The sequence below is a fragment of the Eutrigla gurnardus genome (assembly GCF_963514095.1).
Source record: "Eutrigla gurnardus genome assembly, chromosome: 8".
NCBI lineage: Eukaryota > Metazoa > Chordata > Actinopteri > Perciformes > Triglidae > Eutrigla > Eutrigla gurnardus.
Window position 1 is genome coordinate 13,569,371 of NC_139922.1, and position 24,070 is coordinate 13,593,440.

A 24,070-nucleotide genomic window follows, 5' to 3' on the forward strand; every position below is an offset into this window, starting at 1 on the left:
ACTTGTAGTTGTACAGGGCTGCACTGACCCACACAGTGGACGTGAGTGTGTGTATGTGTGTGGCGTGTATGTTTGCGGGTTTCGCGCGAGCTAACTAGCTAGCCGCGAGAGCTTCGCACAATGCTCTATCAGTTGGATCATGGCTAAATTAAAAATGGCGGTTTACATAGCAGAGGATACACAGTTTCCCTGTAAAATACACTTGTTTTGCGATCTAGGATCGCAGTGAAGGGTGTGAATCATCGATGGTGGTTATTAAGGAACATAAATGTGTGCCATCAACATCTAACGTCCACGTCAATACTATGGAATAATTATTTCTGCTTACCTCGAATGCGTGTTACATTTGCTTCTCCATCTTGCATTAGCGAGTGGTAGGGCAGTTTGGATCTCGCGAGATTACCTGCTTCTGCTGCGTTTACTCAGGGCACTCCCTTGTAACTGTTCAGAGCTGCTAGTGCGTCTTCGTCTGGAAGAGGCTATACGACCTTATGAATTGACATTTCCAGCCATAGACATATGTCTCCAGACTCAACCTTGTGATAAGATGTGCACACGAAAGCACACAACAGAGTTCTCCAGGATTTATGAAAAATATATTTTTAATTCAGTTTAATATGAAAGTGTATTCAAAGACACTGACAATAAGGAAACAAAGAATGGACAATTTTAAAACAAACTGATTCAACCCCTATTTGGACAGAGCAACTTGACCATTAATAATGTTTATATGTGGAAATAATTGTTAAATAATTCATACCCCCAAAAAAAGAAAAACTCTAGCCATGTAATATCTAAACTGGCTTATTCACATTAAACTGTATTTTCATTTGAAAAAAAAAAAGATAATTGTTCATGTGTTTAATACAACACATTTATCAAGTCGTCTTAATGAGGACTTAACAATATATTCCAAAAAATGGCCTTAAATCCACTTAATGACTGCCCTGAAAACTGAGTTCTCAGTAAACTGAAGCACTGTAATTTGAAAACCATCATTTGACCCACAACTCACAATGTGGTAGTTGTAAAATAAATGCAATGAAAAAAGAAATTTTGCCCACGGTATATTTTATCTGTTCAAGGTCGTATTTAAACACACCATGTTTAAAACACACGGTACACACCAACACAGGAGTGAATATCAACAATAATTAATATAAAAGTAGATGGACAAATTAACACAAGGGCATTTTTTTCCAGAACATTTCCACTATTACACTGACAAGACAACATGACAAACTAAGCAGCATGACAATTACTGTGTACAAATATAAAAAGAGAACTATTTCAGATATTTACCAAATACAGCAATGTATCATGTACAAGTTAAGAAAGATTTCAAAGTTTTTGAACTATAAAAGAACTTAAATTACAACATATATTTACATATCAATTCATGTCCTGCATCATCACAATGTTTCACACAGTTAAATCTACACTTCTGCCAACATTTTATAACTAGTACAATCTGTGGAAAGAAAGTCCATATCTAGATCTGGCCCAAGAATATTGCCAAAATTTGGGTCACAAATTATGGCAACTTGCAGGAAACTAGTCTCTTCATCTCATAATATGTTTCTTCTCTTCCAATGAAGCTATATAAATTACAAATATTACAAATATTTACAATGAAAACAAAATGTAAAAAAAAGAAAATCTAACAAAGCAATTGATACGCTTTTTGTACAGGTATTATGGGGTTGGAAATAATTAAAGTAGGGACTTATTACGCCGTTTTAAAGTGGGCTGAGAGAAGGAAAATGCTGCCTTGTTAAAATAATGTGATAAGAATAAATAAAACAGTATGATGTTACTCTTGGCATCACTTCATGTGTATAGCACAGGTTATGGAGTAAAATGAGTTGTACAAACATCAGTGACAAATTACTCAAAAATAATTGATACACGTTGCATTCTGGGTGCTGCCAACCATGTACATTTTTGCACGTTTGTTGTGTGAAAAGACTGTATCCTAGCATCATAATACCACACAAGAATAGGTTTTATGAGGTAAATAAAATACAACTAAATACAAGACTACAACTGCATGAGTGTGTATGTGTTTGAGTAGTATAAACTATATTTTACCTGACTAGAAAATGTGTTTTTCCCTTTTTAAAAATGTATGAAGGACAGTAGAATGTCTTAGCATAGCATAGCGGACACAAAAATGGCCTAAATTAAATAAAACACTGGGTTTTGTAAATGTATCACACTAGTTAATCTAGCTAGTTAAATCCATGTCCACCTGTCATTTTGAAATGTATGTCACAATTTCCCATTGCCAACGTCAAATGTGATCATTTCAGCGGTACTAACCATTTGTTTCAAGTTACAGATATGCCTCTGGAATACCTTTATGCATATATGGATAAATGAGAGTAACAGGTGTAGGACAAGATATAATGAGGTTCAATAACAGATGAAAGCAGTAAACACATTTATCTAGAGTACAAAATATAGATCACCATCTGCATTTCCTTCAGATCTACTTTCACAAAAGCCTTTTCCTTCAGCCCTACTTTAAAGTCTTCAGCCACTTTGCCAACATCTCTCACAAGAGAAGTTTGCCATTACGGTGAATTTTCAGAATTTTCCCAAGTCTCTGTTTTGCAGTCGCAAGTCCTTTCTTTGGACGTTTCCCTATATTAAAGTAAAATGGGAAAATAAATGAGAAAATATGCCATCACAAATATATGAAATCATACTGTCAATGCTTTACACTCATGCTTACCTTGACCAACTCCTGTTGTGCCTTGGCTGGCTAAAGCTGCAGGGGATGTACCAGAGTGAGAGCTGCTGTTCTGCGGAGAAAGTGAAGGTCGACGTGATGTGAGGAATACACCGGGGGCCATTGCTCCGCTGCCTCTAGGGCCGCCAGGGCCAAAAGGTCCTGGCCCTGCTGTGTATTCATGGTCCAACAGACTGGCAGAGTAGTAATCCATCCTCCTGTCTGGGCTGAAGTCGGCTGCAGACTCTGGGGCAGGTGTTGGTGAGGGTGGGGCTGGCTCAGTCTGAACGGGGGGAGGAGGGGCTATAGGAGCAGGAGGACGCTGCTTTTTGGTATACTTCCTTTTAGCAGGCTTTTGTTGCTCCTGGTTCATAAAAAGAAGAAACAAAAGTTATTTTCTTATATTGCAAGCTGTTTTTACTCAACTTTACTGGGCAAAAACCAATAAGCTTGGTTTCTCAACTCACTTGTTGCGCCAGCTTGGCAGCAGCTGCAGCAAGTCCAGTTTCTACTGATGCGACTCTAGCCCCTTCCCTGGCTGGTCGTTCCTGTTTGGGAAGGGTAGGCATCACCCTGGCTATAAATGAAAATAAATTAATAAGAGATCAACCATTAGAGAGGTAAAAGCATTCTGATGTTTCTTGCTGCCGTGTTTAATCGAGGTACCTTTCGGGCTCCAGGGTGTATCATCCCAGTTTTTTTTCCGCTTCATCTTAGCCTTGTTGGCACGGTCCTCCTCATCAGATTCCAAGGACGGGTAAACTTAAGCAAAATTATTACAATAATTAATCACTGGCTTCATCAATACAAGCGTTAGAACTTTGACAAGCACGGACTTGTTAAGCAGCAGGTGTAAGTATTGCTCACCATAGTCTGAATCTTTAAAACAGGTTCCCAGAGTCTCTTGCTCATCTGGACTGTCCTCATCACTTAGATGACGGGCTGGCCGTTTAATTGCACGTTTCCCAGGCCGCTGGACGACAGGTTTTTTATCAGGAACTTTTGTCTTTTTTACCCCTCCAGTCACCCATACAGCCTTGCCACCCTTTTCCTTGACCACCCCTAATCCCTCTGTCAGACCTCCAGAAATGGATAAGGGAGATGAAGAGGAGGAAGATGAGGACGAGGAAGGGGGGTTGGCCATGGACAGCATACCCTGTATGGCATCACGAGTACTGGGAGAGGCTGGCGCTTCCTCACTGAGAGAAGGACAGAGTTAAGCAATCACTCAGCATCTCAAAAATAACCTCCTAAACATAGCATAGTGTCAGGGTCATTGCAATTATGTGAACTACGCAAGTTTCAAAGGTTATTGGATTGTTGCAACAACACAGTGAGACATTATTCCCACTTCTGTTCTAAACTATTACACTGGAATCCTAAGCACAGGAAGCATGCTTAAAACATATAGCGTTAGAAATCATGCAACTTATAAAATATGATCCCAGACTCTTCCTGATTTTAATGTTAAATAAATAAATATTAAATAGAATCACTTGTGATTAATCAGCTCTACCTGAGTGTTGCAGAGTCCAAGCCTGCCACTTGCTTACTGGCCTTCAATAAGTCCAGAATTCCACCCGCTCCACCCTTCACCCCATGGGCGGCTAGTGCCTCTTCGTCTGTGGTGTAATCCTCCTGAAGCAAAATGCAAAAACATGCTATTGTAAGTATTGAACCAGAATTTTGAAAATACAGTTATGGTGGATAATGCATGACATGCATCATAAAAAACATACGGGGAGTAACGTGTATATAAATGCTAATACTAAAATCAGCATTTATCGTAGGCAATTGGTTTCTTCAGTTCTAACTGAGTAACTCCCCACTTTTTAGTTAGAATTGCAGAAGCCTCTTGGATGAGAGGCGTAACATCTTCAAAACACGTAACATCTTCAAAACACCTACGATAAAGCTTTCAACTCAAAGCCATGTAGTCACAATCACACAATCTTCCCAGCTGTGTCCTGCAATGGCATGTGTGATTTAGTGATTAATACTGGCTAATACAGCTTAAAGATTATATATATATATATATATATATATATATAAAGATTTCATCCAGAATATGTTTTATTGCTTTCAAGTAGAAATTCCTTTGTAAGATGTTATTAAAAAAAAAAAAAAATCCAATGCAACTTTAACTTGATATTGGTATTAAAAATATTGTAATACATAATTCATGTTTTGTTATGAATTAGGATGTTATGGTATTAATCGGAAAGGTAGAACCATCTCATTTTACCCGATGGCCTTTGTGGCCTGTCATGTATCCTTGGTGCCCATAAAAAAAAAAAAAAAAGGCCTTACCCCTAAAATGACAAAATTCCAACCCTGGTACCCATAATAAACTTACCTCAATGTCAAAGTCTACCTCTCCTGGCTCCCTGATGCGATTGGGGTCAGAGCAGGGTTTGGCTCTAGGTAGCTTCCGAGGAAGACCTGAAGGTGCATTTTAAAAATGATAAATGGACCTGCAATTTATAAAGCACTTTACACAACATGTCTACATTCACACACACATTCATATACCGGAGGCTGCCATGCAAGTAAAGGTGCCACCTGCCCATCAGGGTCTAACGAACATTCACACACACCACACAGAGGAAATCTGGGGTTTAGAATCTTGCCCAAAGAGACTTTCACATGACACCAGAGTAGCTGGGGATCGCACCGCTGATCTTCTGATTGGAGGACAACTTGCTCTACCCATGTACTATACTGTAACAATTAGTTTACAGTAGTATATTAGGTACGAGGTAGATGTCTTAAGTATCTAAGTAGCTATACAGATCTCTCATAGATTTCACTGGTGGGTAAAGGATTTACAGAAATGCCCCCACGAGAAATTCAACAATCATTTAAGCATTCACAATACTCTTATTTAAAGTTAAATTCTCACCACTTAATTTCTTTTTCTTGCTAGGCCCTGCAGGCTTGCGTCGTGGAGGAGGGGTCTCGTCAATCTGCAGCTCATCCTCAGACTCCAAGTCAGACAGACTGGATCCCTCCATGGTAAGATGTTTGTACTTTCCTGCCCTTCCCGCACCATTACTGCTACTGTTCTTCTTACTAAAACCAGAGGATCAGCCAAAAGCTTTAGTGGACCATAACTTCACAAAAGTAATGGGAACGCACCAAATGGCTCCAAAGCTTACCCTTGGAGTTTTCCATTGGTCAGCACAAGTTTCAGTTTGCTTTTATTTAGCTTCCCTTCAAACTCATCTAAAGGCAACTCCAGCTGGAAAATGGATAGGAATTGTAAGAAAATATGGGGATGAAACAATCACATACACAAAAATACTGGATAAACATTTCTGTTGCCATCAAAAATGTTTGCAAACAGCCTACCTTGTTAACCTTGTTCTTGTTTTTGGACTTGCCAGGTTGAAATTTTTTGAGTGTATGTTTGGTGTGGATCTCAATGAGGTCAAGTTCTCCTGCTTCTGCCTTAAGGAGCCCCTTCTGACTCTTCTTCTTGGTTACTGGGGGCCCAAGACCCCCAATCACCTCCTTGGGTTTGGGTCCTTTCTTTTTCCCAGGGGGGCGTCCTGAATTCTGAGAGGTGGTCAGAGGAGCTTTAGAGAGTGGTGACCCAGGAAACGGAGGTCCAGTGCGGCCAATGTTTTGCTGGAAGATGTCCTATCAAAAGAGAATATTGTAGTCAGTAAAATCAAAAAAGTAATAGTAATATTCACAAACACATTCACAAAATTAAAACAGAGCTAAAACTGTGCAGATTTTCAGTGATTCTACCATTTACCTCAACCAGACGAATCTCCTTGGCCAGGTCCTTTACTAGTGTCTGAGTATTGATGGTTTCAGGAATCTCCACTTGATGATCTGCTAAAGCCTGGGTGTGTGGAGACAACGATCAGCCATCTCAGACAATACTTTGCAGTTACATCTAATATTATGGTGCGCAATATAAGACATTGTCTATTCTGCATTCTCTTGTTTATATTAAAAATGTAAAGGATTAGTTTGATATATAGAGAGTTAGATGAGAAGTTCAAAACCACCCTCATATACATCTGCTGAACATACAGCCAGCAGCCCCGCTATCTTAGAACAAAGACTGGAAAAGTGGAAATAGCTAGAACGGCTCTGAGGAATTGTAACAAAATCCGCCAACTAGTACCTCCAAAATTCACTAAATAACATGTTTTATCGTGACTGTGTTAAATGGAAAACTGCCATTTTACAAAGGGTTATATGCCATTTCTTGGTCATGACCAGTAAATTGCTGGATTATCTGCTGGTTGCCGGGAAACTGCACAGAGCCAAGAAATAGTCTGACATATAAACCCCCATAAAAACACAAAGTGTTGTTTTTACATTCATTAAACAAACAAATTAGTGACCTTTAGAGGTGTTGCAATAATAATAATTTCACTGTTGCATCTGCTCCATTTATTAGAGCTTGCATGCAGTCTGGTGCAAAATTAACCTCATTTTTAGCTAGCATGCCATTGTCACAATTAGTTATGTGGAAAACCTAAGTAACTAAAGTGAAGAGAGAAAGAGTGATTTTGCCTACTTCTTTATGGGTCCATGTGCGGAAGGCATTGTTCAACGCCTTAGCTCCATGAACTAGATAAGTGGCAGGATGTCTGCGGTTTTCTCTCAAACCTGTTGGACAGGATAGCACAGGGTTAATAACATCAAAATGACAGCAAACACAGGCTATTCAAGCAGTTCACATAACTTTGAATGAATATTATGAAATTAATTGAATTTCCTCACCTCTGAAGGTATCGAGAAAGTGCTTTCCAACATACCAGCATACAGTCTCAAAGTTGGGGAAACTGAACATGTCTGCTGTGCTCAATCTCTTCTCTATTTCATATGCCCTAAAAATGATAACACAGCACAGGAACATTAGTTATTAATTCCACAGCCTTGCAGATTACCTCATCTGAGATGTGACCACAAATGAATAGCAATAGGCTTAGGAACTAGAAGTGAGGAACTACAGTACTTCTGGGATAGAAGTTCCTTGAGCATGTTTATGTTTGAGCTTGTCTTAATTAAGATCAGACACATTTCAACAGTGAATATACAGTTTTGGGGGCTGTAGTAGAAAACACCAGAAAGGTAATTGTCCTTTTCCAATTCAGCAAGGATTTGCCAAGTGTTTTTTTCCCTAGTTATTTTTCTTTAAGTATGTAAACGCATGAAACAATTTGCTAATAAAAAAAAAAATGTTTTCTTAACCCCGTTCTCTTTGTATTGCTTTTATAGTTGGCCAGTCAGGTTCACGAGTGTTGTTTAAAAGTCAACAACATTAAAAGAACATTTCAAAAAGGGCTACAATGAGATTATATAGTCATGGCATGGAAATAGTTCAGAGGAAACTCACCGCAACTGCATGTCAATGTTGAGACTATGCAAGAAGTTTCCTCCAAAGGCCAGGCAGTCAACTGGAGTCAGCACAGCATGAATCCAACCTGGAATACAAACAAATGACAAAAGTGTCAACATTAATTGTCATTAAGACATGTTGACTATCAGAACTCTGCTAAAATAATTTTACTGTAACCAACGTAAAAAGAATCATTACAGCTCACCTGTTGGTATGAACAAGGTGTTTCCTTGTTTGACAGAGCACTTGTAACACATGTCAACTTGGTCTCCAAAGAACATCTCATTTTGGTTAGATGAGGAACTCCACCGCTCAAAAAGTGCCAAGTTGGCTGCAGTTGGGGAAATTAGGTAGAAGATTTTCTCGCCCTGAAAAGACAGAGACACTAGCTCTTTATAAAACAAAATACCCATGTTTCATCTTTCTATCTTTTTAAATTGCAGTCAGTGTAACTGAAAGGTCCCAAACATATATGAATGTTTTTTTTCTTCTCACCCTCAACACATGGTACCACACTGAGGTGCCTCCAAAGTCAATGTGGAAGTCTGTGTAGCTGTCCTTCACCCCCATTAGGCAGTACTTCTGCACATTAGGGCGTTCAAACACAGACTCTTCAGGCCAGAGGTTTTCCACCCATGACAATTTCCTCACAATCTTTGGAGTCTCTACCAAGTTTGAGAGCCTAAAACAAGTCCAACATTCATCTTTAGTCTTCAAAACATTATTTCAATCCTTACCCGTAACAACACAAGCTGACTCAAAACAGTGAAGTACCAATTATTTCTTTTGTTTTTTAAGATCAACTGACATTGTTAGAGAAGTAACAAAAAGAAATTGAGTAAACTTAAAGACATTGCATCCAAAAATGAACTGAACAGTCAGATATAACAGTCACATTACAGTGAAAATCTTTGTGTACCTGGTCTCAGAGAACTCCAAGCTGATGACATTGAGTACTTTATCTCTGTTAGGGCTGTTGTAGTATTCAACAAAGTCTCCCAACCGCATCTTCAGGTCACATTGGCGAGACACATCAATCACATCAATCTGTTTGTCTGATCCTGGAATTACAGAAAAATGAACAAGCTTGAGGAAATGCATTTTAATGTCCCATTTTAGCCTAAAATCTTTACATTAATCAATGCAGATCTATGTATTTAAACTTAGTAGAATTTATTTTTACCAATGTAGTGCTCTACATCGGTGACACTGAATGATGCTGGAGGAAGGGTCATGCCTAGGCCATCCCGTCTCAGCACCATGACAGGAACACTGAACGAATGCTCTTCCAGAAACTCGACCGTCAGCTGGGCCCCAGACGGTTTTAGCAAGACTTCATCCGCGCTGTTATAGACACACAAACAGACATTATACAAGACCTGATTGTGATCACAGAGAGAAAATATTCAAAACAGAATGCTTTATAGTTTTTTTTACATAAATGGCATACCAACACAAGAGCACCTTGGGTTATCATTTAATCATAGTTTTATCTTTAAACTTGCAGGGCTTCCGCTATCAACATCTAGCATCGGCGACCCACTAGAGGAAACACTGAACTTGAGAATCACAAATGTTTGCAGGAGACTAACCCTGGGAAGGTGCGGCTCCGTAGCTCCCTAACAAACTGTGGACTGCCTGTCTTAACAGGCCGACTTGGATCTCTTGCACCAGGAGCACCACCATCTGTCTGCTTATTGCCTCCACGGCGTTTGCGCACTAGGAAAAAGGAGAGACAAAATCAGAAAAAAGATCAGAAAGTGCATTAATATGTAAAAGTAAACGAATAAGATTATAACAATTTAAGAAAAATATACTTAAGGAACGGTGACTTACTGACAGATGGCCCATGAGTGACCTGACAGTTTGGGCAATGGTACAGGTCAATCTCAGTTGCTTTTTCCTCCTCTACTCCAACACAGCTACACAGAAAACATCATCATATCAGATAAAGAACACGTAAAGAGGACAGCTGAATGAACTGTCGTGGGTCAAACATAGAGCAAACCAAGAGGATATATGCAGTTAAGACCACAGCGACAACTGCTTCATAATTCACACACCATAATATTTGAATCCCATTGCACACAGAATAAAAACAGACAAAAAAGTGTTTCATCTGAAATGGACTTACCTTCCATGGAACCAGTCTTGACAAATGTCACACTCGATCATGAAGCGTGTCACATCATATGGCAGGCGACACAAGCAGTACACTGGCACCGATGCCATATTGAGTGTGTGTATGTGAGATGAAATTAGCTTTCAACTGATGTCAAAATCTAACTCAGTTGGGAGGGACTATTTAACAAACTAAACTCTTTATTAATTATGTAACGTTACTGTTGACTGTAACTTCACTTCCAGAATCCAGTTACTGATACACATGTCCGCCGGGATTCAATTGGACACCTGTTGAAATATAACAGAAAGAAAAAGATGTCAATTGCTTGCCATCAGCCATGCCAATAACGCATCTACATTGAAAGCTCATTGCTACGTAATATATAGAGAACACATTATACAGAGAACACATTAGCTACTCCGGCCACCTGAGATGCAAACTCAGTCAACCAGCTGAGTAACGAAACTTGTCGTTTCGGTCGCATAACACCAATCTTACGCGTATAAAACTATTCCATATTAATTAAATACATAACTAGAAGCAACACTCATCTTATTTCATTCGTACATTTTTGATTAGAAACATTTTGCTTCCGTTAAATAACAGCAGTAGTTAACAGTAGCCGACTGGCAAATCAACGTTAGCTCACTGTTTGTAAACACGCTATGTCCCGTGAATGCTGTATTGCTATCATAGCACTAATGTGTTTAGCAAGTATGCTATCGTTAGCTATAGCAGCTAGCGATGTAGCTAACCTAGGCATTTGGGAAGATGTTAACTTTAACGTACACTAGAAAACAGTTTTTGTCATTTAGCGGTAAAACTTCAAAGAAACACTGAATGCACATAATTCTGCTGATTAATTTAAGCCTAGCAAAGAAGCGTCGTTTGCTATTTTACTTGATATTTAACGTAGCAACTCACCGAAATTTAGCTGCGGCAGGCTAGGCATTCAAAAGCCGTTGTAATACCTACGCAAGGACGGGGTTAGTTGCGGCCTTATTATGCAACGTAAATTATAAACAATTTGCTTTACCACTTTTTGTGTTTATGAACTCCGTAATGTCCAAACATAGAGGGTCGATCCAGAAGTTTACACTTGATCAGAAAACAAAAATATGAAGCGACCAAAACGAGCACAATAACTACAAATAACGGCGAATTGAACTACATCAACGCCATTTCAAAGGCAGTAGCGTCAGACGGTCGTTCGTCGCTGTCTGCTATTGAAAGAACAATAAAGTTGCAGACACTCAAATATGGAGGTTTTTTTTTTATTTTTGTTGACCATACTTCAAATGATATTTTTTTTTAGAAAAGTATACACTTTATTTGCACATGTTGAAAAATTATAATTTTAACATTTACACATGAAACAACAATAACGGACCAAACCAGAGAACATAATTTGTTTTAAAAAACATATAACATAATTTAAATGGACAAGGGAAATGTAAACCAAATATAAACCTTTTTTTTTAATTACAAAGCAAAACCAAAACAATTATTTGAGACGTTTCATTCGTTTTTTGTTAGTTATCTTATCTTGATGATATAGGCTACTCTTTACAACATTATTATATTATTTTAGAAAGTATTATTCGAGTTCTAAAGCTCTAATCTAAAGATTACATTGTTTTAATGTATCTGGCCTTGTTTCTAGATAATACCTATTGTTCCATATCATGCATGAATGTGGAGAAACGTATCTTTAAAAGCTAATATCCAAGCTCGTTTGTGAAAATTGGCCAGCTTTATAGGCAGTTTACTACATTTATAATTACCATGTAACAGAAAAGGTAAACCACAACACATGTTTTTCTTATTCAGTTTTGTTTTTCCAAATTAAGTTAAATAGGAGAGAATTGATGGCTGCGCATGTCTTTAGATCAACATAAAGTGAGATAGATAGTATAAGCCTAATATTCTTCTATGCCTTCTGCCTTTGACAGTATACACAGCCTTGTATGGTAAGGTCTCTTTGCAACCATCAGTTAAAGACTTTTCATGTTTTTTTCTATCTTGGGGGGGGGGGGGGGGTCAGACACTCTGAATTAGAATACCAAGAAACCTCAGTTTCTTTACCACTTTGATTTGATTAATTATAAGACCTGAGCCCTTAGATACATTCCTGCATTGGACGTTGTACGGCATCATCCTGTTTGATTCTGAACGTTTATATGTTTTACTATATTTCAAATTTTGTCAAATAAACAAAACCTCAAACCTCCACGTGAAGTCATTGTGGTTTGCACCCGGTTTGCCAAGCTAAATGTAAAAAAAATTCACAATGTTGTACTCTGATGTTTGACATCATTTATTTTGATTAGTTACAAAACATAAATAAAATCAACAGTTGAATTAGTTGCAATTTACAGAGGCTAATTCACCAGCAACATACTGTATTTTTTCGAGGTTTCTCTGCCCAAATGTCCTTTTATCATTGGTTCTCAGTCATGCCATTGTGGGACTCCCCAGATTTTCATTGCATTAATTTGTAAATCAATTAAATCCGACCTGCAAAACAACAGGAAGGTGTTTGCAAGTATGTTATGTATCTTCTAAGTTGTCATGGTTCATAACTGACCCAAAAAATCTCCAATGGTGATCTAAAATGACCCTGGCTTGTCACTCAAGAGAGGTATGTAAAGGTAGGGAAGTCCCATGTAAACACAGATGAAAACCAGTCTTTTCTAGTTTCATATAACCTCAGATTTATAATAATGAGAACACAATTTTACAATTTGTACAACCCCATTTCAAAATACAAAAATAATCTTTATCTTTTAGATAACATTTTGGTAACACTTCAAAGACAAAGCCAGCTCCACATAATGAATCGTGATCATTAAGCTGTAGCTTGCAGTCAACATGTTAGTATCAGACACAACAGCACAGTATCTCACCTTCACTAATAATGCTCTACATCTCTGTGACAATGTGGGTTGTCTTGAAAAGCAACAAATACAGGAAATCAGTGTTATCTTCTAGATTATGCAGTTTCTGAACAACCATACCGTTGAGCACAAACTCCTCCTCCTTAACCATCCATGTTTAAAATGTCGTTGACTCACATGCACACAATCTCTCTATTATTAATAAAACAGAAATTCTGATTTGACTACAGGCTTCCTATTATGCCAAAATGTGTATTAATGCCTGTGTATTGATGCTCAAATGTGTGTTTGGCTAAGTGCACTGATAGTAAAATGTAATATATCCACTGTTGATATATTACTGTGAATCTCTGCATCTACAAATAATGTTTAGAAATAGGAATGGGACTTTTCGGACTTGAGTAAACCTTGTTATGAGCCACGGTTCAGGCTCTGACTGATGCATTCACACAGACAGCCTATGGTCAGAGGTTAAAACGCCAATCAAAGTTGACAAATAGGCAAGTGAGGTTCTGACAACGGTGTTGGGACATGAAGCTTGCATCACGGTCTAACCTCTCACTTGTTGTGTTTCTTGAGGAAACAAGCCGAAAACATAAGAGAGTAAACATTTTAAGTTAGGTACAGTGACATCTGAGAGGCCCCTTTGAAGGAAAGAAACACGGATGCAATTTATAATGCAATATGCCATGGGACTATCACAAAGCTTTGTCACACAGAAAAAATGTACACTCACACACCCACGAAAAAAAAAAAAATCATTTTAAAAGGCAATATGGGAATAACCCATATGGTCTCCCAAGACTATAATAACTTGGCAGTTCGTTCCATTTCACCTTCCTCCTCAGCATGACACTGTGATAATCTTTGATATGTGGAGCTCAAACTGAATGCAAGCATGTGAAAGCATTTTAATACGGAACGCAAATGACTGATGAATAATCTTTTTTAGGCCGCAAATAGTACATGTGAGATTCATGAATACATACAGCGATTGCAAGCAAGTCAAGTTAGTCACAAAGGCATGCAGTCTCGGGCTGAGTGTAACCAGGAATCCACTGAACACAGGTGGCCTGTTTCAATTTACCATCATATTAGGAATTTATCTGAATTTATATCACGTCACTCAGTATGTTACAACTGATAAACATAAAAAAAAATACAAATGAAGCACATGCTACACCCTTACACAACACTGCAACAGTGCGTTTGGTTGAATTGTGGTGATGATGGTAGCCAGATCGTTTTACAGTGCTCTAATGTGTAACATGCTGCATGTTTTATTTTTTTCCATCGCCCATTGAAACGCCTTGTGCTGTAGGCCTGCATTTTTAAAAGATCATGTAACGATCACAAGAGGATCCTCTTTGCGTCTGGTTTTCATCAATGTGCTTCTACAAAAATATTTTATGCCTTACAGACAAATCCATACAATACATGCTGATCAATTTAGATGACCATTACTAATTGCACTTTTAAAATTGATAGTCCTTTCACTGTAAGCATCGACAAATTAAATACACTGTCAAATGTTTGTCCTTGTTGTCTCTGCTTAGGGAGAGTTCAGGTCCAACTGAGTCAGTTTGAAAACAAATACATGAACGTTCTGTAAAAGGACATAAGGGATATGTACTCGGATAATTCCACTCACCCACACTCATACGTTTAACATTGTATACACCCAAACATACCGTGATTCATAAACCCTAGCGGCTGTGTTCCATATAACCCTCTGTCTGTACATACTAAACCAATCATCTCTCACATTCACTCCCCATCGCAACCAGAAGTAAACTAAAACCCACGTATTCGTTGCAGTCACAACTCTCTCATGCATACATGGAACTAACACTCAAAACGGATCTGCTTTTGCGTCCTGATCCACTTAGTATTTCCATCTCTTTCTATCACCTTCATATTGACCTCGCACTTTGCCTTGGTTTCATTTCTGTCCCAGAGGAAGAGTAGAGGTGGGGGGTGTTGGGTGAATTTTGGCACTGGAAGGTAGAGCAGCAGTAGAGCAAGACGAGGAAGAGGTTGAAGAGGGTGAGGAACAGGAGCAAAATGCCCCCCCAGTAGCAGCAGTGCTATCTGCGGGTGCAGCGGCGCCACTGCCAGGCAGCGGAGACGCGGCCGTGGACACCGGGGATGTGGGCATTTGGGAAGGCAGCAGCGGTTGGCTTTGAGGTGGTGAATGGGGCAGCTGGGTGATGGGTTGTGTCTGTGGAAGTGACTGGGACTGTACGGGTGTTTGCACCCGGGGCTGCGGTATCTGCTGGCGGAGTGGGGACTGCTGATAGGTCATCTGCTGGAGGGGGAGGGACTGATGGAGGTGTAAACTTTGCTGCATCTGTGGCACTTGAGCCATATGCGTTTGCGGCGGTGCTCCCGGAGAGTGCAGGGTGGACAGGCTTCCTCCACCTGTGTATTGGGAAGGGGCTGCCACAGGCAAGCTGCCAGGGGTTGGGGGTGCTTGGGGGTTCAGTGGTGCCACTGGAAACCAACCTGGTGGAGCCACCTGTAGATAATATAGTAATGAGAACTAAGGGAATATGACACCACAAAAATAATGCTTTGGTACTTTAATAAGTCTGCCCCAAAGTATTTTGCCACTCATCATTAGTACAAACGGACTGCTGTCAGGCTTCTTTATAATATATGTAATATCTTATGTTTTTAATCTAATTTATTACATGTAAAAAAGCAAATCCTTATCCATAGCAACAATCCCTCTGACCACATATGACGTTAATTTTGTACGGTATTAGAAATTGATCAAACCTCAGTCGGCTGGCTCCAGCCTCCCGACTCTTGCACCTGCTGAATCTGCTTGATTTGATTCAGCGAAGGCTTTGGTGGGGCGGGGCCCACCGTTTCCTTCGTCCAATTATCAACGAGTTTGTGCAGCTCATCTGTGAATGTGCTTTTTCTTAGAGGACTGTGATCTGTGAGAAAATGAGGACACGTGTTATACCACTGAGTGTCACTGCATTCTATGTTGTCTTGATGGATTGATGACAAACTGTACCTCTTTTAGCAGGCAGTGAAGTGCAGTGGTCTGGGTTGCAGTATAGAGGCAGTCTACTCTGTTCGCCACCTGAGAAACTACTTGACTGCTGAATCCCTAGATGGGACATAGAAGCAACAGTCACATAGAAAGCAAACAATAGAAATAAATATATTTATGATTTATAAAAGTGTGTACCAGAGTGCGTCACTCCGTTATTATCCATGTGAGAGTGAGGTCGGGGCCGGAGCTTGATTTTGGCTGGTCTTGGCCGGCGAGGAGAGAGGACAGGAGGTCCCGTGGGAAGAGGAGTGGTTCGGGACAGGCAGATAGGGAGACTCTGCCTTTGGTCTTTTTGGGAACGAAGCTGTCTGTACAGTTCCTGCAGCTCTCTGTTCTGCTGGGACTGAAGGGATACCACCTCTTTGATGTGCCTGTAGAGGAAGAGATGTAAATCAGAGAGCTTAAGGTGGTGAAAGATTATGTAAAATCAGGAACTTAATATGAAGATGGGAAACTTACCACAGAAATTCTTATATGGATTATAAAGGGCTAAATCAATTCTATACAAATGCTGATTAAATAATGAGCTTGAAGCAATCAAACGGTCTGCTTACATTGCTCAATATAGGTTTTTTCATACACATTGAAAAATGTATATATTTCATTTTTAAAAATGGTGAAGCTGTCAGAAACGTTATAATAATCATCTACTTATAGTAATGAATTAAAAAATACCTATAAGTGATTCCCACTGTTACAAAGCATTATGCTCTTTTAAAATAAAATAAACACAAGCTAGTAATTATGATGGCTCATTTGGCATCCACTTCCCTCAGGAGTTCCTCCACTTCAGAACTATTTAAGGGGATTGGCAAGGTGTTTACCTAAGCTAATTACTATCAACTACCACACACCTTCAATATATACGAGGACAGCGAGATTTATCTTTATAAGAACACAGATACAAATAATTTTCTTATGAACTTTCTCAAGAACAAATATAAGAAAACACATAGGAATATATTGGTGGATGAGGCCCAATGAATATGCAAAGAGTACAAAGAATATTTATTTCGACAAGAAATTATAAATGGAGACATGAAATAGAAAATATAATAAATAGAGAGCAAACATCTTATAAACTCTGAAATAATGGAGCTAAATCTTTCTCCCCACTGACTTACTTCTCTCTGAGCTTGTGTAGTTCTTTTCTCAGGTCTTCATCCTCCACCTCGCAGTCATCATCATCATCATCGCTGCTGCCCAGGGGTGAGTGGCTGTGCCCGTGACCCCGAGCCAGGTGAGTGGTTGCTGGGGTCCTTTTACTTTCATCTTTCTCTCCCTCCTTTGCCCGAGATCTCCTCCTCTCCCTCTCTAAATCAGGAGACACCGGGGAGCTGTCGGTCTGCCTGTCCTCTTTCTTAGTCTCAGCCTGGGTTACAGAGAAGCGTCCCACTTTCCTGTGAGTGCTACCGTGGCCTGATGCCGCAGCCTTTGGGGGGGAGGACTGAGGCACTGGAGTCACCTGATGGCAAAAGAGACATTAGCTGCTTGTTCAGACTAATGAGTGGTAAAGAATCAGCGCCATTGCTCCTACCTGAAACCGTCCTTTGCGTGAATGAGGAGGGTTTAGGGGTAGCGCCTGCTTCTCCTCTCTAAGTGCCTGACTGCTGGAACATCCATCTGATAAAGAGATAATGATGAAAAACAAAAAGGGGAGACAATGACCCACAGAAAGGGACACAGAGACACAAGTATGAAAAACACATAAATGAAGAGGTTGACACACACAAAAGCATCAGACACAGAAAAACGTACATGACAGAGACACGTACAGATGCACGCAGATACGTGGGGCACGAACACAAAGGCAAAGTGTTAAAAAACACTGTCAATGTCACACATCATCAACTTTGTGGATTAAATGACTCACATGCAGGTCAATGAAATGTGTTTTTTACAAATTCTAAACAATAAACTGAAGAATAAATGTAAGTTTTTGTGGATGAAAAAAAAAATCATGCTCCAGAGAAATGTGTAATGGGTGTGTGGGAAGGGGTGGGAAATGGTTGTTTCATTGAAAAGAAAACTATAGTAGGTTATTAAATTAAAAGAAAACACATTGTGAAATGGCAGTTGAACGTTTACAACAGTGTACCCCGACCCACCCACACATCCACACTCTCATTCTCACCAATTTCCCACTCATATACCAGACAGCGAAGCCCAATATCACATATGAGATCCGAGCTCATATTAACAGTGATATTGTTCAGCGTGTTTGATATTTGGGATGACTACATTAGCTACAAGTGTATACATGGATTACCACTGCATGATTTAAGACCAAACGTGTAAATATGAAACCTGATGTAGGCGTTACTCACAGATAACAGTCCATTATTAGTCACTTGTGTAGAACATAACACACATGCTCATGCAAGAGTACAGGTATCAAAGGACCTACGCTACTGCTGCACATATTAAACATATAAACACATGCAAGATGGCTGGAATACTAAAACAGTGTGATATATCTTAGCTGTATGAAAAGCCTACTCATGTAGAGTAACTTGTAAACCCTGTGCAACGTGCACAATATCTACTAGAAACTAGAAATTATGACTTGCATCATAATCTGAATATTTTATCCAGATAATTCAAATGAGAAAGTAATATTCATAAATGCATATACTACAACTTAACTATATGGTAGAGTCTCATGGAGCAATGCTATACTGCAGGAGCTGACACAGGAAGCGTACACGCATTCTCAAATGATTACTTGATATCAGTTCAGCGTCTGCAGTATCTAATCTGTGTGATGATGTGATTTGCATGTCTACACTGAGCCGGCACGTGGAGGTGGGGTGGTTGCTGCCGGCTGTGCCTGGGGGTCATATGAAGGGATATGTCATGGGCACAGACACAGCTGGGCTTTACTCCAGAGCTCATCTGCACTGGGATGGGCCTGATGCCAACCTCTTCCTACACTGTGGCAATCTTCCCCCCTCCTCTACTCTCCTCTTTTTCTTGCACCAGGGTGAGCATACCCATGCAAAAGGAAAGATTGTCAAGGAAATTAAATTAGGTAAAAAAAAAAGGAATTCAGAAAAGAAACAAAGAAAACAATAATGTATGTAGTGACGTCAACGCTAACATTGCATGGAGATTATTGTCAAATTATTATAAACAAAAACAGGATTATTTAGCTGTAAACAACAACATCCTTTAACATTAACAGTTATTCATTCCTGATTGTTAAGCATGTTATTCTACTATGTTAAAACTAGTACTAGATATTAGATTTAAGTCCATGCCCCCAACAACCCATTCTCTCTCTCTCGCTCTCTCGCTCCCTAAGAGGACGCTACCTTGCTGGACTCTGGGCTTCTTGAACAAGCTGGCGGAGTGGCGCAGTTTGCACGCCCAGTTTTTGAATTTGCGAGTCCAGGATTTCTTGCTAACAGGATTTCTGATACTAGGACATGTCAGGTTTAGGCCAAAATATCCACCTCCTGCATTGTGCTTCTGCTGTCCATGCCGGAGGGGGATCGGGTGCTGATTGGGGGACCACGTTGCGTCTCCAGTGGTACTGGTGTCAGAGTGTGGGGGTACAGCCTAGAACAGTTAAGACAATTAAGAGTGGCCGCATGTAGTTCAGACATTCAAAATGGAAAGACATGTAAACATATAATAGATAGCTTTACACTCAAAGGCAAAATTGATCTGGGGTTTTCACTCACAACAATAGTTGGTTCTCCTGGTACAGGTGGACGCTGGGAACCAGCAGGTTCATCCTGATTGGGAGGCAGGAGAGAGGTAGGCGGGGTGGATGAGGCAGAGGTGGAAGGGAGAGATGGGCCAGGCTGGTGCTCCACTGGGCCCCTCTCCGCAAAGTTGGGCTTTTCGGAGAAAACCTTCTCTCCTGTGCCGTCCCTCTCTGGGTCAGGCGAGGTAGAGGAGGAACGAGAGGTAGTGGAGGAGGAAGAGGAGGACGAGGAGTGAGGGGAAGTATCTGAGGAGGAGGCGGGTGGGGGAAAAGACAAGTGGTAAAGCAGCTGTGGCTCAGACGACTCGTCTCCTCCTGCTGATGTGGAGGCGGCCGATGTGGGGCCAGAGGCCCCGGCCGGCGCCGCCCCGCTGCTGTACTCCTGATATAACAAGTTCCTCAGCTTTTCATCCAGAGTTTTTATGCGGTTGTCTACAAATTCAATTTTGGGGGGGCCTTCACTATCTGACTCAGCCACAGAGGAAGGCTGAACGGGGGATGGTGTCATCGTAAGCGGGAGAGTGGGTGCTTCAGTGGTGCCCAGATGGAGGGGCTGCAGAGAATCAGAAGAAGGGTGAAAAGGGGTGGAGTAGCTGCAGGTATCCTCTGTGAAGCTCGTCTCTCCTGTGGACACCTCTGACTCAGACATCTGTAGAGAGGACTGCTTCTGCAGGGGGAACTGCTGCTGTTTCTGGGGCGTTTCCGCGGCTTTAAGCACCTCTTGTTGCTGCTCGGCGTGCTGCAGCTGTTTCTGTATATGTTGTTGTGTCGACTCAGCGGGAACTTGGGTTTGCTGTGGAATCTGCTGTTGCGGTGCAGGGCTAACACTTAGCTGTGCCTGTTGCTGAAGAAACTGTTGACTAATTGACACAGGCAGCATTTGGCTTTGCTCTGGCGTTAAAGCCACAGCACCCATAAACAGCTGATGTTGTTGCTGCTGTAGCTGCTGTTGCACTATTTGCTGCTGCTGTAAGTGGATTGTCTGCTGCAGGTTTAACTGTTGCTGCTGCTGCTGCTGGGGATCAATGTGGGCCTGCTGTTGAGGCACGATAGCAGCCTGGGGTGCCATAACCTGCTGTGGTAACTGCTGTAACTGAGGCTGCTGCAGCAACTGTGGGGCGTACTGTGGCGTTTGCTGTTGAAGAAGGGGCTGTTGAGTCTGCTGGATGGACATTGGCGACACAAACTGCTGCAGAGGCACGGACTGTGGCATCACCTGCACGTCGGTCATCTGTTGTTGGAGTGGTATTTGTTGCTGCATTAGTTGCTGATGTTGCAACTGCTGTAGAGACTGTTGCAGTGCTCGCTCCTGCTGCAGCTGAATTTGTTGGTCTTGGTACGCTTGAAGTTGTGGTTGCTGTGGGGTCGCCTGCTGTATCCGTTGTGCCTGTGGTTCAAACTGCATTGCCTGCAGTTGCTGTTGTGCCACGGGTACTTGCTGCTGTAATGCAGGCTGTGGCTGTTGTAGCTGTTGTGGGGCTGGCTTGGACACCTGAGCAAGTCTCTGCTGCTGCTCCACGCCAAGTTGACTTACCGCTGAAGAGGTCACTGCAGCAGCAGGGGGAGGGGAATGAAAGGAGGTTGAAGACTGTTCTGCTGCGGTCACACATGACCTCGGAGTAGTAGTCACTGTATCCCCTTGACTTTGACCTATAGTGGAGCAACCACTGCTTCCAGGAGATGCGAGAGCATCAAGGAGAATGGTGGTGTGTGTGGGAGACACGACAAGAGGAGCGCTGGACAAGGTGGGGAGGTTAACAGCAGCAGGTGTTCCTATGGATGAGGAGACACCGGACATTTGGTCAACGGAAACCGAGTTGAGGACTCGCAGTTGAAGACCACCTGGAGCGGTAAAAGGAACAGAGGCTTCAAGAGTGGAGGCTGGTGCAGAGATGCTTTCAGAGGCAGTGGTGTGGGGAGCCAGAGGAGCAGTGGCTGAGGGCGCGATGGAGGCGGGGGCCGAGGCAGTGGAAACTGGAGGGGAGGTGGCTGAATGTGTGGGGCAGGGGGGAGAGGCCATTCCAGTCAAGGACTCCAGACTGTGGGATCCTTGACTTTCTAGAGCCGCGGAGAGGAACGTAGGGTTAGTCTTTGTTACGGTGCCAAGTCAGTCAGGTTAATAAGCCACAGCATTAACGTTGACCTGGGTAGAGCTCACCTCTCTCTGTTTGAAGAGACTGCGGTATCCTCATCTCTGTAGTGGGTGGTGGCGTGCCTGCTCCCTGACCGGTGAGAGAGTCTCTATGGCGGATGGTCTGGTTGATAAAGAAACGCCAGCGTCCCACTGGGGAGGAATGGGGCACTGAATCCACTGAAAATCATCAAGATATTTTACTACTTATATAACAGGTTTTTTCCTATCGTAGCACCACTTTAATAGATTAAGACATAGATGTATTCAGAACTCACTTGAAGAGCCAGTGGGAGTGCTCACATGCAACTGGTCAGTTGAGCCGGTCTAATAAAGAAATAAAGATTTAAATTCCTCATTATTCAATCAAAAACAGAAAGAAGAGAGAAGATAGATGGAATTATGAAAATCAACATACCTGTGAATGTGTTTGAAGAAGTTTGTGAGCTTTTTTCACTATGGCTCTAAGATCCTCAACAAATGTCTCTTTCTCTACATCAAGAACAAAGTCCTCCTCCACCTACAAACCACATAGAAATGATTAAGACTGGGAATGATTTTTACAAGCAATGCAGACGATGAAAATACACGAGCAGTCTACCATGTAGTCTGCAATGTCCTCTGGTGCGTCCCCTTCAATGTCAAATTTAAATGTCACCATCTTGTTGGTATGGGTTTCCAACTGGCATTCCACCATATTGTCCCCACTGCCTGACACCTAAGGAAGACAGCACACATTAACATGTTATAGTTGTCCCTTTAGTTAAACTTTATAAGTTCACATTTACATTTAATATTATACAGTTGTCCTTTTCAAAAATCCATCGGTACAATGAATTTAGCAAAGGGGGGTTAGTATTTTTGCCATTTCTTCACCTGGAGCATGCTCAGTTGATGGGAAACTTTCTCAGGCCGCTGACAGGAAGTTCTTCTTTGAGTCTTTAATTTCTCTAACTTTCCATTAGCCAAGAGCTGAAGAGTTTCTTCTCCGTTAGTTGGAACCGACCTATGGGTGGGAAGGTAGTGGGGTTGTTACACATCATGATGTTATGACTCAGAGCGAGGCAATGACTGTAAGGGCTTTTGAGTATTTTACACATAAACGTTAATCTAAATGTTTTATACAAGCATATTGGAAGAGATCGTTCACGATTGCCACTATGTGGGCATCGTTGATATAGACAGCAATGCATTAACAAAAATTTGCGACAGATCTGGTGTAATTCAGGTACTGTTTTGCGCAAAAGGGCAAAAAAACACAAATTTTACCTGGAATCACAATGCTTTACTCTATGAATTTAGACTTTAAATATGATGCTGACATTAACTAACATAAAATATGCAATATATGCAAACTTAATGAAAAATGTATATATTTTTTTTTACCATATCATCATCACCATCATCATCAATCATCATCATCATCATCATCGTGGCATGCCAATTTACTCCGTGATTTTTAAAAATAGATTATATGATTTGCAATTGCTCTGATAACATGTTGTTGACAGCTGTACTATTAATATGCTCTATAGGGTTGGGTCCACTTAAACCACGACGGACACTGCAAACCAACCTACTATGTTTGTGAATAAAACAGGCAGCCTTATATAACCTTATATTTGAAGGTGTACATTAGGCAAATGATAAAATCTCACAAACCACCTCACGAACAGGTGGCATCCGTACTCATATAGGACAATACTGAATGATTGGACAGGAAACAACCATTATCGGGAAAACAAAGCTTCCAGCCAGTAATGATATCAGACATACCCTAATGAAGAATGATGTTCTGTACTTGACAGGTACGGACCATCCTGTAGAGTCAAATGAATACAGGCACAAGGGAGTATGCAGGTACAAAAGAAAAGAAAAACACAAAAAACATAGGAATATCAGACGGAAGTAAAGCTATAATGTGATAATGGATATTACATTAATGCACTGAACCAATGCAATGTTCTATGAATATACTCATGTTTTAAGATTTAACACGTTCCAACACGGCAAAACCAAAGCTTTTTTCAAATAAT

General features: G+C 40.9%; 4 protein-coding genes across 14 annotated transcripts in view; 1 reads left to right on the plus strand and 3 right to left on the minus strand.

The window, feature by feature from the left end:
- Window positions 1-404, minus strand: part of huwe1 (HECT, UBA and WWE domain containing E3 ubiquitin protein ligase 1) — a 43,427-nt gene extending 43,023 nt beyond the window's left edge. Inside the window, exon 1 of the mRNA XM_084014403.1 lies at window positions 329-404. The gene's annotated coding sequence lies outside the window, so the exon portion shown is untranslated. The remainder of the gene's footprint in view (window positions 1-328) is intronic.
- Window positions 1-24,070, plus strand: part of ribc1 (RIB43A domain with coiled-coils 1) — a 119,351-nt gene that overhangs the window by 95,260 nt on the left and 21 nt on the right. The window lies entirely within an intron of this gene.
- phf8 (PHD finger protein 8) lies at window positions 1,051-11,446 on the minus strand. Of its 3 annotated transcripts, none has more exons than XM_084014405.1 (22): window positions 11,261-11,446; window positions 10,234-10,511; window positions 9,936-10,021; window positions 9,692-9,818; window positions 9,283-9,443; window positions 9,019-9,160; window positions 8,595-8,781; window positions 8,305-8,467; window positions 8,097-8,184; window positions 7,481-7,587; window positions 7,275-7,366; window positions 6,498-6,587; window positions 6,086-6,376; window positions 5,893-5,975; window positions 5,637-5,806; window positions 5,091-5,176; window positions 4,251-4,372; window positions 3,602-3,933; window positions 3,401-3,496; window positions 3,202-3,311; window positions 2,738-3,098; window positions 1,051-2,646 (listed from the first exon to the last, which is right to left on the minus strand). In XM_084014405.1, exons 2-22 carry the CDS (start codon window positions 10,329-10,331, stop codon window positions 2,558-2,560), a joined length of 3,081 nt encoding a protein of 1,026 aa, XP_083870531.1. In that variant the 5' UTR covers window positions 10,332-10,511; window positions 11,261-11,446; the 3' UTR covers window positions 1,051-2,557. The 3 variants fall into 3 exon arrangements, with proteins under 3 accessions (XP_083870531.1, XP_083870532.1, XP_083870530.1); XM_084014406.1 differs by having other exon boundaries at window positions 2,744-3,098; window positions 6,095-6,376; window positions 11,149-11,446; XM_084014404.1 differs by having other exon boundaries at window positions 11,149-11,446.
- The window catches only part of wnk3 (WNK lysine deficient protein kinase 3), a 35,310-nt gene continuing 23,765 nt past the window's right edge, over window positions 12,526-24,070 (minus strand). For 6 of the 9 annotated variants that reach the window (XM_084015061.1, XM_084015063.1, XM_084015065.1 and 3 more), the window contains 14 exons: window positions 23,811-23,854; window positions 22,911-23,040; window positions 22,636-22,752; window positions 22,453-22,554; window positions 22,313-22,361; window positions 22,062-22,214; window positions 19,878-21,961; window positions 19,506-19,752; window positions 17,729-17,814; window positions 17,316-17,656; window positions 16,327-16,562; window positions 16,150-16,245; window positions 15,903-16,066; window positions 12,526-15,639 (listed from right to left, as the gene is read on the minus strand). In XM_084015061.1, the coding sequence (XP_083871187.1) occupies window positions 15,064-15,639; window positions 15,903-16,066; window positions 16,150-16,245; window positions 16,327-16,562; window positions 17,316-17,656; window positions 17,729-17,814; window positions 19,506-19,752; window positions 19,878-21,961; window positions 22,062-22,214; window positions 22,313-22,361; window positions 22,453-22,554; window positions 22,636-22,752; window positions 22,911-23,040; window positions 23,811-23,854 (4,425 nt within the window). In that variant the 3' untranslated portion in view covers window positions 12,526-15,063. The remainder of the gene's footprint in view (window positions 15,640-15,902; window positions 16,067-16,149; window positions 16,246-16,326; window positions 16,563-17,315; window positions 17,657-17,728; window positions 17,815-19,505; window positions 19,753-19,877; window positions 21,962-22,061; window positions 22,215-22,312; window positions 22,362-22,452; window positions 22,555-22,635; window positions 22,753-22,910; window positions 23,041-23,810; window positions 23,855-24,070) is intronic. The other 3 variants (XM_084015062.1, XM_084015066.1, XM_084015064.1) reach the window with 3 other exon arrangements.

Coding starts and splice junctions, on each gene's coding strand:
- phf8 (XM_084014405.1), bottom strand. CDS start 10,331: ATGGCATCGGTGCCAGTGTACTGCTTGTGTCGCCTGCCATATGATGTG. Junction 6,588..7,274: donor GCACATGGACCCATAAAGAA/GTAGGCAAAATC, acceptor CCACACACCCAG/GCTTTAGCAGATCATCAAGT. Junction 5,807..5,892: donor ACCAATGGAAAACTCCAAGG/GTAAGCTTTGGA, acceptor CTCTGGTTTTAG/TAAGAAGAACAGTAGCAGTA.